Source organism: Panicum virgatum, chromosome 7K (genome assembly GCF_016808335.1).
Source record: "Panicum virgatum strain AP13 chromosome 7K, P.virgatum_v5, whole genome shotgun sequence".
Taxonomy (NCBI): Eukaryota; Viridiplantae; Streptophyta; class Magnoliopsida; order Poales; family Poaceae; genus Panicum; species Panicum virgatum.
This window is the reverse complement of record NC_053142.1, coordinates 41766695-41780193: the sequence shown is the minus strand read 5'-3', so window position 1 is coordinate 41780193 and position 13499 is coordinate 41766695. Positions and strand designations below refer to the sequence as shown.

The 13499-nt window shown below is 47.2% G+C and overlaps 1 protein-coding gene across 1 annotated transcript; it reads right to left on the bottom strand.

Annotated features, from left to right (window-relative positions):
- Positions 1–4083: 4083 nt before the first annotated feature.
- LOC120642690 (ethylene-responsive transcription factor ERF024-like) lies at positions 4084–5300 on the bottom strand. The gene has a single exon (XM_039919255.1). It carries the CDS (start codon positions 5256–5258, stop codon positions 4350–4352), a length of 909 nt encoding a protein of 302 aa, XP_039775189.1. The 5' UTR covers positions 5259–5300; the 3' UTR covers positions 4084–4349.
- Positions 5301–13499: the final 8199 nt, after the last annotated feature.

The following is a 13499-nucleotide window of genomic DNA, read 5'->3' as shown; positions in this document are numbered from 1 at the left end:
GCACAAAATCTATCTATTATCTTATTATTTGGCCAACAAACGGAGCCTCCACGTTCACTCTCAAGGCCTAGAAATTCTCACGTTAATCGGAGAAAAATAGAAAAATAAAAATTACTCACCACAGCCATTACGATAAAAATTAGCCTAAAATACCGCTGTACCTAATTACAAATCACCCACCAATGCCATTATGAAAAATTAAATATAAAATATCATTTAGCTATGTATCAGTTACAAATATATACTATTAATAAAAACTAAAGATAACAACAATCAATCAAAATAAAATAAAAATAAGAATAATTATCTGCATAATATTATTAATGCTCAACAAATCAAATTGTTATTATAGGTAGATCATAGTTGAATTATTTTAATCAACAATAAGACATAATTTACGATAATGAACAGGATGATGTATGGTAAAAAAATAGTATAACCTTTAATTAAGGATACAACGACATACAAATTTTTGAATTTTCAATATTAGCCGCGCAAATGTGCGGGCTATACGTCTGGTTATCTTATTATTTGGCCAACAAACGGAGCCTCCACGTTCGCTCTCAATGCCTAGAAATTCCCACGTTAAACCACTGCCATTACGATAAAAATTAGCCTAAAATACCCCTGTGTCTTATTAAAAATCACCCACCAATACCATTATGAAAAATTAAATATAAAATACAATTTAGCTATGTATCAGTTACAAATATATACTATTAATAAAAACTAAAGCTAACAACAATCAATCAAAATAAAATGAAAATAAGAATAATTATCTGCATAATATTAGTAAAGCTCAACAAATCAAATTGTTATTATAGGTAGATCATAGTTGAATTATTTTAATCAATAATAAGATATAATTTACGATAATTAACAGGATGATGTTTGGTAAAAAAAATAGTATAATTTTTAAGTAAGGATACAACGACATGCAATTTTTTAAATTTTTAATACTAATTGTGCGGGCTATACGTCTAGTTATCACATCTTGTGATAACGACGGGCGGCGCCTCCTACGTCCCTTGCTTCTTCCATTCTAACTTCTACATGAAGACTAAGCCCGTGTTTAGATGCAAAAATCAAAATTCCAAAAAAAATTCCGGCAAGTTTAGATGCAAAAATCAAAATTCCAAAAAAAATTCCGGCACCTGCATGGAGACTTAAATCTAGACGAAATAAAAAACGCATTGCGACTGCTGACTGTAAATCGCGAGACGAATCTAATGAACCTAATTAGACTGTAATCAGACGCTAAATTGCTACAGTAATGCTACAGTAAATAACATCTAATGACGGATTAATTAAGCTCATTGGATTCGTCTCGCGATTTATAGATGAGTTCTGTAATTATTTTTGTGATTATTCTATGTTTAGTACTTTAAATATAAAAGATGTCTTTTCAAAAATTTTACGGAGCATAACCTATAACGACGACCAGCCTAGTCACGCTAGTACTGGGGCAGCAGCAGCTAGCTAGCTAGCTAGCTGGCCTGCCTGGTCATCCGCTGATTTGAGTGGCAGCAGTAGAGACAAACCGGGGAGACGTGACAGCAGCGACGAACCATTCTAGAACGCACACTGATGAGCACGAAATGCCATTGGAGCGACTCGATCGATCGCGAGGTGCCAGTGCCGGTGAAAACAACGGCCCCGATCGACGTGCTCGTCGATCACCCGCGCGGCCAGTTGCAGACTAGATACCGGTTAGTTAGCACGTCAATGAAACTCTCCATGTATATTCATTTATTCGCGAACTAAAAAAAATACACATTTCCAACTAAAGAGTGGTTAGCACTAGCACATCTCGCGTATAACTTGCACACGACACGAGTGGTCATTTTCTTACAGCAACCGGCCGGAGAACGGGAGGCCGTCCTGTTGCCTGTGCCGTGGGCGGCGATGAAATAATTGGGAGGCGCTCGCTGTCGGAAAGCTACGCTCCGGCTGATCGACGACGGGCGCGCCGCCGCCGCCCGGAGCGGAAATGGCGCGACGAGATCGGCTGGCGAGGAGAGGGAGGCGCCGGGGGACGCGGCCGTTCGCGGTGTGGAAATGTGGAATGGAATCAGCGGCCTCGGCGGGGCGGATCCCGCTCCGCGACGCGCTGCATGACGACTGTCACATGCGAGAACAGTACGATCGGGATCTGCTGTGTATGATTATATGTCACTTAATTTGGTGGTTTGATCGTAATAGAAAATGACTGTTGGCCAATTATGGCGGTCGCGCTTAGCTCTCGGTTTTTCCTTCGCCTTTTTGATTGATGATGGGCTTTGGATTTTGCGTTTTTCTTTTTTTGCGAATCTGAGAGATGCGAGCTCGTGGGGTTTTTTCGTTCAACCTTTACGACGCAAAAAGCAACAACTGACTGGTCGGGGTTCATTGCCCGATGGCAACGGCGGCGATGCGAAATCTTGAGAGAAAAGTTTGGCTCCCCTGTTTTTGTCTTTACTTGGTTCATTCATTCCGCTTGCCATTTTTTTTTTTACGACGAACGGGCACGACCACACACAGGCCGCATGTGCCGCCTAGCTCGGTCCGCGACCAAATTTCTCTTTAGGAACGTACTATTAGTATTGCCCCGTCTCCTGGATGGATTCCTTTCGTGCCGTTTACTGAATCTGTCGACCTGCAAGATCCTCAACGAGCGCATCACAGAACGAGCATCGCGACTTGAAGAGATCGAGGCGCTTAATCAAGTGCTAATCAGGAAATCAGGATGAGCGCAACTTGCACCGATCGATCGGGCGCACCCGCATGCTAGTTAAGCATCCGATTATTCGCTAGGTGCGTGGGCGTCGCGGCATCGGTGTCACCGGCCTGTCCGAACCCGCGCTCTCTGATCCGGCGATCCCCGCCGCACCCAAAATCTCCAGGCACCAATCGAGCGATCACCCCAGCGCGTGCTCCGTACCACACGCCCACCTACCGTGCCCTCGAGCGCCCGCCGGAGCAGGCCCCGCCGCGCGCGGGGCCCTCGCCCCGCTCTCCGGCCGGCGACAAGGCCCCAGGCCAGGCCCCCACCACCGCGCGTGGCATAGGATCCTCGGCCGGCGGCGTCGCGGCGAGCCGGCCCGTCCGATTAATGTAACCCGGCGCGGCGCGGAGCGGGCAGCTCGCCGTCCGCGCCGTGCCCGCGAACTGTGCGTGATACGCCGCCGCGACGCCGGGCGATGCGCGCGCTCGCGCTGGCCATGTGCTGGGCATGTGAGGCGGTCGCCCCCCCCCCCCCCCCCACCCGGATCGCCGCTCGCCGGCTACGTGTCACGCCGCGGCGGAGGAATACGGCCGAGCTCCCGGCTCCGCCGTGCTCGTGGAGAGCGGCCAGGGAATATACCGGCGCCAGCCGGGCGGGAGGGAGCCGGTAACTAGGCGTCTCGGCGAGCTGGTGCGGAGCACCTAACCCAGCGGCGATTGGCCCGCGGCTCGTTCTAGCTTGTCATCAGCGGAAGGGGACAAGGGAATATCGCGCGCTGGGCGTTGGAACTTTCCGTCCCCTTTGCCCCCTTATTGTTTCTTGCGCTGGATCCATCCAGCTCTCGCCGAATTCCCAGCGTACTAACCTCGGAGGGGACAGCGGTGGTGTCTCCGCACCGAACCGTGCCAGTTGAGTACGTGGAAAATGCAGCGATCTGCGAGGGCAAGTACGCCCAGTTGGCGTGATAAGGTTTAAAAAGTCACTTCGATTTCTGTCTCTGTTTTTTTTAATTATGAGAAGAGGTGCTTGGATTTCTGGCCGTAATAACGACGTGGCAGCGGCAGGGAACCGCCGGAGCGTTGCGGGCTGGAGCTGTCCGGTGAGAATCTGCCGCGCGACGTTACATAGCATGGCCGCCGCCGCTGCTTTCACCGGCGGCCCGGGCCGTAAAACGACCCCCTAACGGACGGCGGCTCTCCACTTATAAACAGCTCACCCGGAGAATTAGTTTGCTCTCCATTTCTTTTCTTTTCTTTTCCTTTTTTGCTCCCTCTCCCTCTCGTCTCTCCCTCTCCCCGAAGATGAACAATAATGCTGTCATTGTTGATGCGAGATGCAACCATACAGAAAACAATTGCGATTTTGAAGGCGCATCAGGCTGCTGTCGATCAGTCGACGTCCCTTTATCCTGACAAGCTGATACAGAAAGAACACAAGGCAGCTCCATGGCCAAATCAAGCACAAGCACTACTAATTTAAGATAAGAATGAGTAAACATAAGGATTGGTGGTAGCTAACTCCTCTTTTTTCCAAGGTCTCTGTTTTTTTTTTGGAGATAGATGTATACTACTACTACAACTACTAGTGTGGTATCTATTGAATACTCGAGTGCGTAGATAGAAAAGGCAAGGCGAGTAAGTAGCAACTACTCCGCCCACAGGAGGGGCTCGTGCATCCCGACGACGTCGCCGCCGTCGTACTCCTCGGCTGCCATTGCCGCCGACCACACCGGCGGCCACCACAGCCCGTCCCTCAGGTCTAGGAGGAGGTCCGGCAGGTCGAACAGCGCGTTGTCCTGGCACTGCCCGCCGTCGCCGCCGTGCGTCGTCGTCGTCGTCGTCTCGGGGCAGCAGGCAGCTTCCGGCGACTCGTCGGCCGCGGGGGAGGACGGCAGCTCGGCAGACGACGACGACGGAGACGGCAGCGCGTCGCACTGCACCTCGGCGGCGGCGGCGGCCAGGGCCGCCGCCGCCTGGATGTCCGCAGGGGAGGTGGACGCCGGGCGGGGCAGCTCGTGGGCGCGGTCCGGGAAGTTGAGGTGCGCGGCGCGGCCCTTGATGGCGAGCGCGGCCACGTCGTGCGCGCGCGCCGCCATCTCGGCCGTGGGGAAGGTGCCCAGCCAGATGCGCGACTTCTTGCGGGGCTCCCGGATCTCGGACACCCACTTGCCCCAGCTCCGGCGCCGCACGCCGCGGTACGACGGGTGCTTGTACCCGCTCCGGCTGCCGGACCTGGCACCGCCGGCCGCCGCCGCCGCCTGGGACTTGTTGCAGCCGCTCGCCACCACGTTATCGTCAGTGCTGCAGCAGCTGCTGCTCTCCTCGCCTTGGTGGCCAGTACTGCCATTGGCCTCTAATTCCTGGGAGTCCGGCGAAGAGGCTCGCTTCCGCTTGTTCGCAGTTTTGGAGCTCTTGGGAACCTCTTTTGGCACGCCATTGATGAGGCAGGAGGAGGAAGATGTGGAGGACGAAGAGGAGGAAGAAGATGTGGTGGCTGCATGGGCATGGGTTGCGATTGCTTCCATTTCCATGCCTCGTTGGGCTGTAGCTTCCATGGCTTGGAGCCTTGGAGTGGGCTTGTAGCTGGGTGAGGAAGTGGAGGCAAGAAGAGTGCGCCCCGGGGCCTGGGCTATAAATAGTGGTAGCCTGGTACCTTAGCTCTGCGCTGTGGGGTCTCCTTTAACCTTTTTTATTTTCTTTTTAGGTTATCATATTGTTGAAGACATCTATTTTTCTTTCTTTCTTTTCCCCCCTTCATTCAGAAGAAGTGTACGTTATGGTTAGTGATCACTGATAAGTGAAACAGCTGTTACTTTTATCCCTAATATAATAAGCTGCAGAGCTAGTTTATGGTATATGTAAGAGCAAATGCGTGTCACCTTTATATGAATCGTAATTCAACCGTCCATACCAGAGACCTTATTGTGATATAGATGCTTGGAAAGCTACTGAAATTTATAGTATGAGAAGAAATCAAATAAAGAAACTTGAAAAGGCCACATGATTTATCATTGTGTTTTTCCTTCAACGATGGGCCAGAGCACACTGTCCTTTCATTTAAGAAAAACAAATATAACAAGAAAGAATAAACATTCTATTATATTAGTAGTCGAAGAAAGCGAAGTGATGAATTTTTACGATTAGTTAGGATACAGCTTTCAGAAAAAAAAACTGTTTGAAAAGTACCATTCATGTGCATATACCAAAAGAGAATCAATTATTTTATAGCTTTTTCGTACCAATTGGCTGATTTCTATATAGAAGGTTGTAAGCATTGACAATCACTGTTGGAAAATACTCAAACGGGCTTAAAGAAGCACTACTACTTAACCTACCATCTCTGCGAGGTCCGAAAAAACAAAGCAAACCATCTCTGCAGCACTTCGTTAAAAAGTATCTGACCTGCTGTTTTAGATCCCTCAATCTTATTCGTCTCCATTTGCTGTTAAATACTAGTCTACTACGGCAAGTCAATCATCTTCTTGGTAAAATAGGTTAACCAATACCAAATTAAATTCTGAAGCGATCAACAAACGTGATGCTATCACCACGGTAAGTGCAAAAGGAGACCAAGTGCGTGTCGTTGTACTTTAACCAACTACCTCTGCTGGGTCTCAAAACAAAAGCAACTAACCCATCTCTGCAGCACTAGACTGGGGAAAAAAGGGTGCTCCTTCCTACTCATATACGACTTGTACAGTTGTGTGCTGAATGGTCGCAACGTGCGCTTGTGATCCGTCAATCTCATTCGTCTCCAGTTGCCCTTAACCTAGTAAAGATGCAGGGCGATCTTATTCGTCCCAATTCTTCAGAAAATCTTATTCGTACAAACCAGTTCTCATTCGTCTGCAGTTGCACTTACTAGTAGAAATATGCATGTCAGCACCTCCTTCTGGGGAGAATAGGCTAACCAGTTACCAGCAAATTTTTTTTTCCTGAACCGATCAATAAACGTGATTCCATCAGCATAATCATGCAATGGGAGATCAGGGGCGCAGCCAAGTGGCGCTGATGCCAGCATACAAAAATGCTTCGACAGGAGATCGTCAGGATCATACAACTGGTGGCGGTGGCGCTTGCGTACAGAACTCGCATGCCACGCAGGCGGCGGGGCTGCAAATATTCTGCTAGCTCGCCGATCATGTCTGCCGGCGGTGCGAGCCTGCCTGCCGGCCGGCGTATTGCCCGGGCGCCCAACCTGACGACAAGTCTCGGCCAGCATGCAATCTCGCCGGAATCCGGTCGCGAATCGTTCCGCGATTTCATCATGAGCCCGGTTTGGGTTCGTTTTCGTCAGGTTCTCGCCTTTGACTCCCCCCCGTTCTACTGGCTTAAGTTCGTCTGAGCTCTGACGGCCGGCCGGACAAGGCTGGAAAAGATGGGAGGGAGTTAGGCCAGGGCTCCACCATCCTGGCCAGATTTCAGTTCCGGCTGATTGGAACGTGTAGATGACGACGACGACGGATACGGATTGGGATGTGGTCTCTCCAAGTTCTCGAGACGGCATTGCACACGTCCATAACTCCAGCGGAACTCGGCGCAGGTCAAAACGGATGCTGCCGCTCACCAGAAATGCAAGGCTTTTTTTTTCCCTATCGAGATGACCACCAGATCGTACGACCTCAAGTTCCCATACAACTGACGAGCGAGACGAATTGAATGCCGTCGGGTCGGGTCGGGCCGGAGAACCTGCACTGGTAGGATTCCTTGCACGCGTTCGTGTCGCCACCACCCATGCCATCCGGGCGCCGGTGCGTTCGTGCGCGCCGCAGCTACCGGGGGCACGGGTACTGTTGCCAGGGGTCCGGATTTCAGAAGCTCCTGTAAGAGTAATCTATCACGAGACGGGATTAATTATTAGGTGCTCCCTCGTACAGCTCTTAACGGATTCGTGGTGTACTCGTCGCGAGCGTTTTTCCTTGCACGGTTCCCGTGCGGCCGCCCGCACTCCACGCCACGGGCGCCGATGCTCGCTCTCTCCTCCCGGCAAGAAGCCACAGTGCTCGTGCGGCACGTTCACTTGGTGGGCCTGGTGGCCTGCGCTCCCGCGGTTGACCCTTTGACCTCCGGGAACGCGGAGCGCGCGGCTCCCCAGGACGTACAGGAGCCATGCCCATGCCGGCCGAACCGAGGAGCCACGTGAGCGTGGCGCCTGCGGCGCGCGCGCCGAGCGCGGCCAGCTGCCAACCGGACGGATCGGAGGCGCCTGCTCGGCCGGGCCGGTCGTTGGTTTTCGGGCGGATTGGGCGTGATCGCACCAATCAGCCGCGCGGCGGCGCGTCGCGCTCGGTCGGCGAGAGGGAGAGGAGGGAACACGGGTCCGGGCGGGGCAGCGACGGACCACCGGGCGGCGCCGGCGGCCGGCGGGGAGGGCGGTATGCCGACCCGAACCGCGCGTGCCTGTACCTGTGGTTGCGAGGTCTGCAATCCTAAGCGATGGGGCGGGTGAAGGTGAAGGATGCACACCCGCACAATAACACAAGGACGTGACGGGATCTCTCTTCCATCGGCGACGTGCGGGCTAGGTGAGGGGAAACCGTGCACGCGCGGTTAGAGGTGGGTGATCCACTGATCCCATTCGATCTAGCGCCGGTCATCTAGAGAGACGGCGATCGCATTGCTAGTGTGTCGCTGCACCGAACGGGGCCGAGCAAATCAGCGCGCGGGAGGGTACACGCATTGCTTCTACGTTATTGCAAAGCTTGTCCACCAACGCATTTACAGTTACACTCCACTGGCCACTGCTACAGTACTAGAGTACTCTGCGACGATTCCGGTGTCCCTAGCTACGTAGCATCGCGGTGCACGCTGGTAGGCTAGTCCAGTGCAAGTAACAATTCGCCGTCAGAGTTGGCCCGCGCGTCTACCCGATTCCAACCAACTTCCGTATCAGGTCGAGGGTCCCGGCTCATTCAACCTCACCGAGTCAGCGCGAGCGGGTAAAACCGAAAGCATCGGGTTTCTTAAACAGAGCTGCCTCCTCCGCGCACGGGAGCGTTTTCCGGGTACGGCATGCCTCCTCCGCGCACAGGAGCGTTTCCCCGGTACGGTGTTCTTTCCCACCTGCTTTTACTCTCAAAAAAATTGTACGAACAGAAAGCAGATGGTCACTGTGTCAGAGAGAGGAGCGATGTGACGGTCCCTAGCTGTCTCCATCAGGCTGTGTTTAGTTGCCTCCAAAATCCAAAAAATAATTCTCCATCACATCAAACTTGTGGTACGAGTACTAAATATAGATAAAATCAAAAACTAATTGTACAGTTTGGTTCTAATTTGCGAGACGAACGTTTTGATCCTAATTAGTCAATAATTAGATAATAATTACCAAATACAAACAAAAATACTACAGTGTGCTACAGTGTATTTTGGCACTCCAAAATCGGGAACTAAACACAACCTCAGCCTACGCCCTGCAGCGTCGCCCATGGCAGGCCTGCCACGCCAAAAATGTGATAGGTGGACGCCGTGTTTAGATCCAAAATTTCAAAATCTAAAATTTTTGTAAATCGTCTGTATGGCGTATTAAATATAGTTAAAAAATAAATCGCATTACACAAATAGACTGTAAATCGCGAGATGAATCTAATGAGCCTAATTAGGGTGTGATTAGACACTAAATTGCTACAGTAAATCTACAGTAATCATCTGCTAATGATGAATTAATTAGACTCATTAAATTTGTTTCATAGTTTACAGACGAGATATATAATTAGTTTTGTGATTAATCTATAGTTAATACTTCAAATGTTGAAAAATTCTTTTTCAAAATCTAAAAATTCAAAATCCAAAATGAACTAAACACATCCTGATTTATTGGGCCTACTGCGCATTCGGTGAAGGAGCAAGAACTGTGGCCGGGCCCGGCATAGGGGATGGCAGCAGTCGCTTCATGCTGTTTCAATCCTGCTGCCTCGACCTTTGAAAAATTGATAGTCAACACTATTTTTCTTATTAACCAAACTATATTATTATTATGCTTAGACTTGTAAAATGGCTCAAATTGTTGGTACTCCGTCCTTATCTTCATGTCCTCGTACTTATATAGTATATATGCACTTGAACTCTATGCTCTTTGTTGCTTTCCCCGTACATAACATTTGCTATTTTTTATTTATTATATGCCCTACTAGGATTATAAGTATATGCATATGAAGTTGTAGCCACATTTGACATACGCATGCTTCCGATTACTGCAATTTTTTTTTGTCAACAGCGCATCCGATCATTATGCAAATATGCCTATGACCTGACAAATATTACCTTCATATTGTAGATGTCTTCAGTTGGTATTAACAACTATAAGTTCTTCTCAATACCTATACTTATAGTTCCAACACTAATGCTTAGGAGGAAGAAGGAGATCAGCTCATTTTATATTTATACAGTTGCACCCGTACCTCGACCTACATGAGCAGACTTGTTTTATGCTATTTATTCAGCCCTTTTGTAACCTACCTGATGCTCTCGGCATGAATTACCTCTCTTTTGGATACTTCATAACTGCTAATTATGTTATCTTTTACCCTCTCTTTAGTATCTTGATACTTCACTTTTATTTGAAATTAGTATTCTAAGCTACCTACTAAAATATTTAGTAGCTACCAATGTTGATCATAAAATGTAATATATATGGTTTCGCAGAACCTACAGGCTGCACATGCCGTAGTCAGCCGTGCAAATGTTGTTAAGATATTTACATATGACATTATAATAAGTTTGCTATTTCAAACATTTCTTTTAATATTTCTTAAATTGCAACGTACTCATGTTTACATAGACTATAAAAGAAAACCATTGATAGGGCGCGCAAAGCGCGCGTCATGTTCTAGTTTTGTTTATGGAGTAGGAGTACAAGTACTGCATGGAGCCAGGAGGGGGAAGTTAATAAAGCATTTTGAAGAATGTACTAAGTAGTAAAGCTCTATGACATGTGGACCTACATTTCAATATTCCAACCTCAACGTTGATTGATGGGAAAGGTTCGGTCATACCCTTGAACTATCACAAAAGTAAGTTTTTTAACCTTTAACTACAAAACCGAATAGTAGTCCATCCAACATTGAAACTAGGTGAATTTGGCCACTTAGTTAGTTTCGAAGGTGGTTTTGCCATTTTATAAGAATTAAAATATTCAAATTTAAATTAAAAAATTTATAAGTAATTCAATTTAAACAAAAAAGTACGAAATGAGTATCAAAAGTTTTCTAAAAATGTAATATTTCTATTGGCACAATACTTGTCCGTTACTAAGATCTAATTTTTTTATGTTTATAATATTTGGTTGCTCGCAGTTATGTCTATTATTTTTAATAAGTAAGATTCAAATAGAGCATACATGTTATATTTTTTTAAAAAAATTGGTAATAGCTTTATATTTTTCCGATTTCAAATGAATTAGTTTTGATTTTTTTAGACCCAACTAGATTTTTTTAAAAAAAAATACAAAACCACCAAGGGCCAAGTTTGTCCGATTTCGACAGTTGGATGACCTTTGTTATCTGGTTTTATAATTAAGGATTGAAAATTGGACTTCTACGATAATTCGAGGGTGTAAATCTGACTTCTTCTTTGATAAATTAGGCAAGTTATCTGCTGTACTTGTATCTTAGGGCTAGTTTGGTATGTCTCTTGATATGAGATCTATGTTGGAATTGAACTTTGTAAAAGAAGATTAAAATATTTATATTTTTATAAATGTAAAACAAAAGTATAATGACTCGTAAAAAACCCTTGATTTATTTGCAACCCTAGCTTCAAGGATTCCTGAAGCTGGGTACCAGCAACTCCAAGAACTTCACGAATTTTCTGGAGTTGGAGCCTGCCAAACACGCTTTAAAGGTGATCAAGGATATGCCGTTGAGTCAACTGTTAGAGGCGCTCTTAGTCGCTGGACGCTGATGCTGCATGCGAAGAGTAAACAAAAAAAAAAGCCGGAACTGCACTAATGTACTGCTACGAGTATAACGCCACCATTAAGTACTATATGATACCTCCGTCCATTAATTAAAGTTAAATAACTTAAGTAGTGGAAGTACTACCATACCATGGAGTATAAAACCTCAGCTAACAGTATATCCAACTTAAATACTCTGACGCCGGCACACAGTCTCCCCGGCTTGGTAATTTACGAGCTCACGAACAGATATATACTACTAGTAGATTGTCATGGGCAAATGTATAAAACCTCAGCTCGCAGAGCAACCAAGAACAGGAGTTATTACTCCTGCCTACGACCAGTTTAAACAAAGTTAAAGCCTGCACGGAGTGTCCGAGATGCCAAGGGCAGGGCCATCAATGCTAAACTAACCATCCCGTCCTAACAGCAGATTACCGCATTGCTTAGTTCGCCGGCAGATGGGAGAAGTTCACGGCCGGGAACATTTACAGTAACCAGTAACAACCACACGTTACCGCTGCTGCTACAGCGTCAGTCCTATAATACTCCCAGGGTCAAACGCCTTGTGCTGGCTCGATGCTATCAGAGCTTATTTTACTAATCTCGGCGCGTGATTAACCGTCCCCGATGACGTCTCCGGCTGATGGAGAGCTGAGACGGGGGCGCGGCCCTGTCAACGCAACAGGCTGTACCGGCTCTAGTTTAAGGGGGCGCCGCCGGTTGCCCGATGCGAGGCATGCGACGCCGCCCCTTTCATCGCTGCTGATCCGACGAGCAGCGCAGGACGCAGAGCCTTACTTAATGTGACACCCTTGACACCATCAATGGAGCCTTTAAACCGCGGCCAGCTTTCTTCGTCCTTGGAATCAGGAACCCTAACCAAAGAGCTCGTGGCGAGCGCCACGAGCAATGGAGTGCCGCTACAGTGCCAGTGACAGTTTGTCCGCACGCAAGAGTGGCTTGTGGTTTCAGGTCTGATGGTGTTCAGAGAATTGGGCCCTGTATAGATACGTAAATTTTTAGATGTAAAGTACTGTAATATTTTCGTTTGTATTTCATAATTATTATTCCGTCATGGGTTAATTAGGCTCAAAAGATTCGTCTCGTAAATTATAGACAAATTGTGTAATTAGTTATTTTATTTAGCTATATTTAATACTTTATGTATGTGTTGAAACATTCGATGTGATGGAAAATCTTGTAAAATTTTGAAATTTTGAAAGCAACTAAACAAGGCCTTGAATGGTTTGTTATCGAGGTCGTGTGCCACTTGCTGGTGGCGTTCTGTTTTTGTCTTAATAGTCTCTCTACTTATTAAAGTTTGTAATGATCATATTATTATTCTTTTAATTGAAATATGTGCTCAGTCACGTTTTGCTGGAAAAAAAAAGAAAGGTACTGTGGGTTCAGGCCTTGCTACTGTCAATGCGGCGCAGCAACCAGGGTGCCAAACTGCCAATGGTGACCGGAACGATGGCTGCGTAGAATTTTGTTTCCAGTGGATGCATGGCACGGGCAGGCAGCCAGGAAGCGGCCCAACTGGAAATGCAGCAGCTGGTTCCGGAATCAGGTATGCTAATGTCAATCGTATTAAGGCGGCGAAAGTAACGGTTAACGAAGTAATGCTGCTGCATTGTGATCTGCGAGGTACCAGAAATTTGACTTCACCATTCAGGTCAGGGAAAGGCAACAGACAGACAGCTGGTTTCTATTCCATTATATATGACCCTGTTTTAGATGCGTAAACTTTTAAATGCAAAACACTATGTCACTTTCGTTTGTATTTGGTAATTAATATTCTACCATGTGTTAATTAGGTTTAAAAGATCCGTCTCGCAAATTATAGACAAACTGTGTAATTAGTTATTTTGTTTAACTACATTTAATATTTCATGCACGC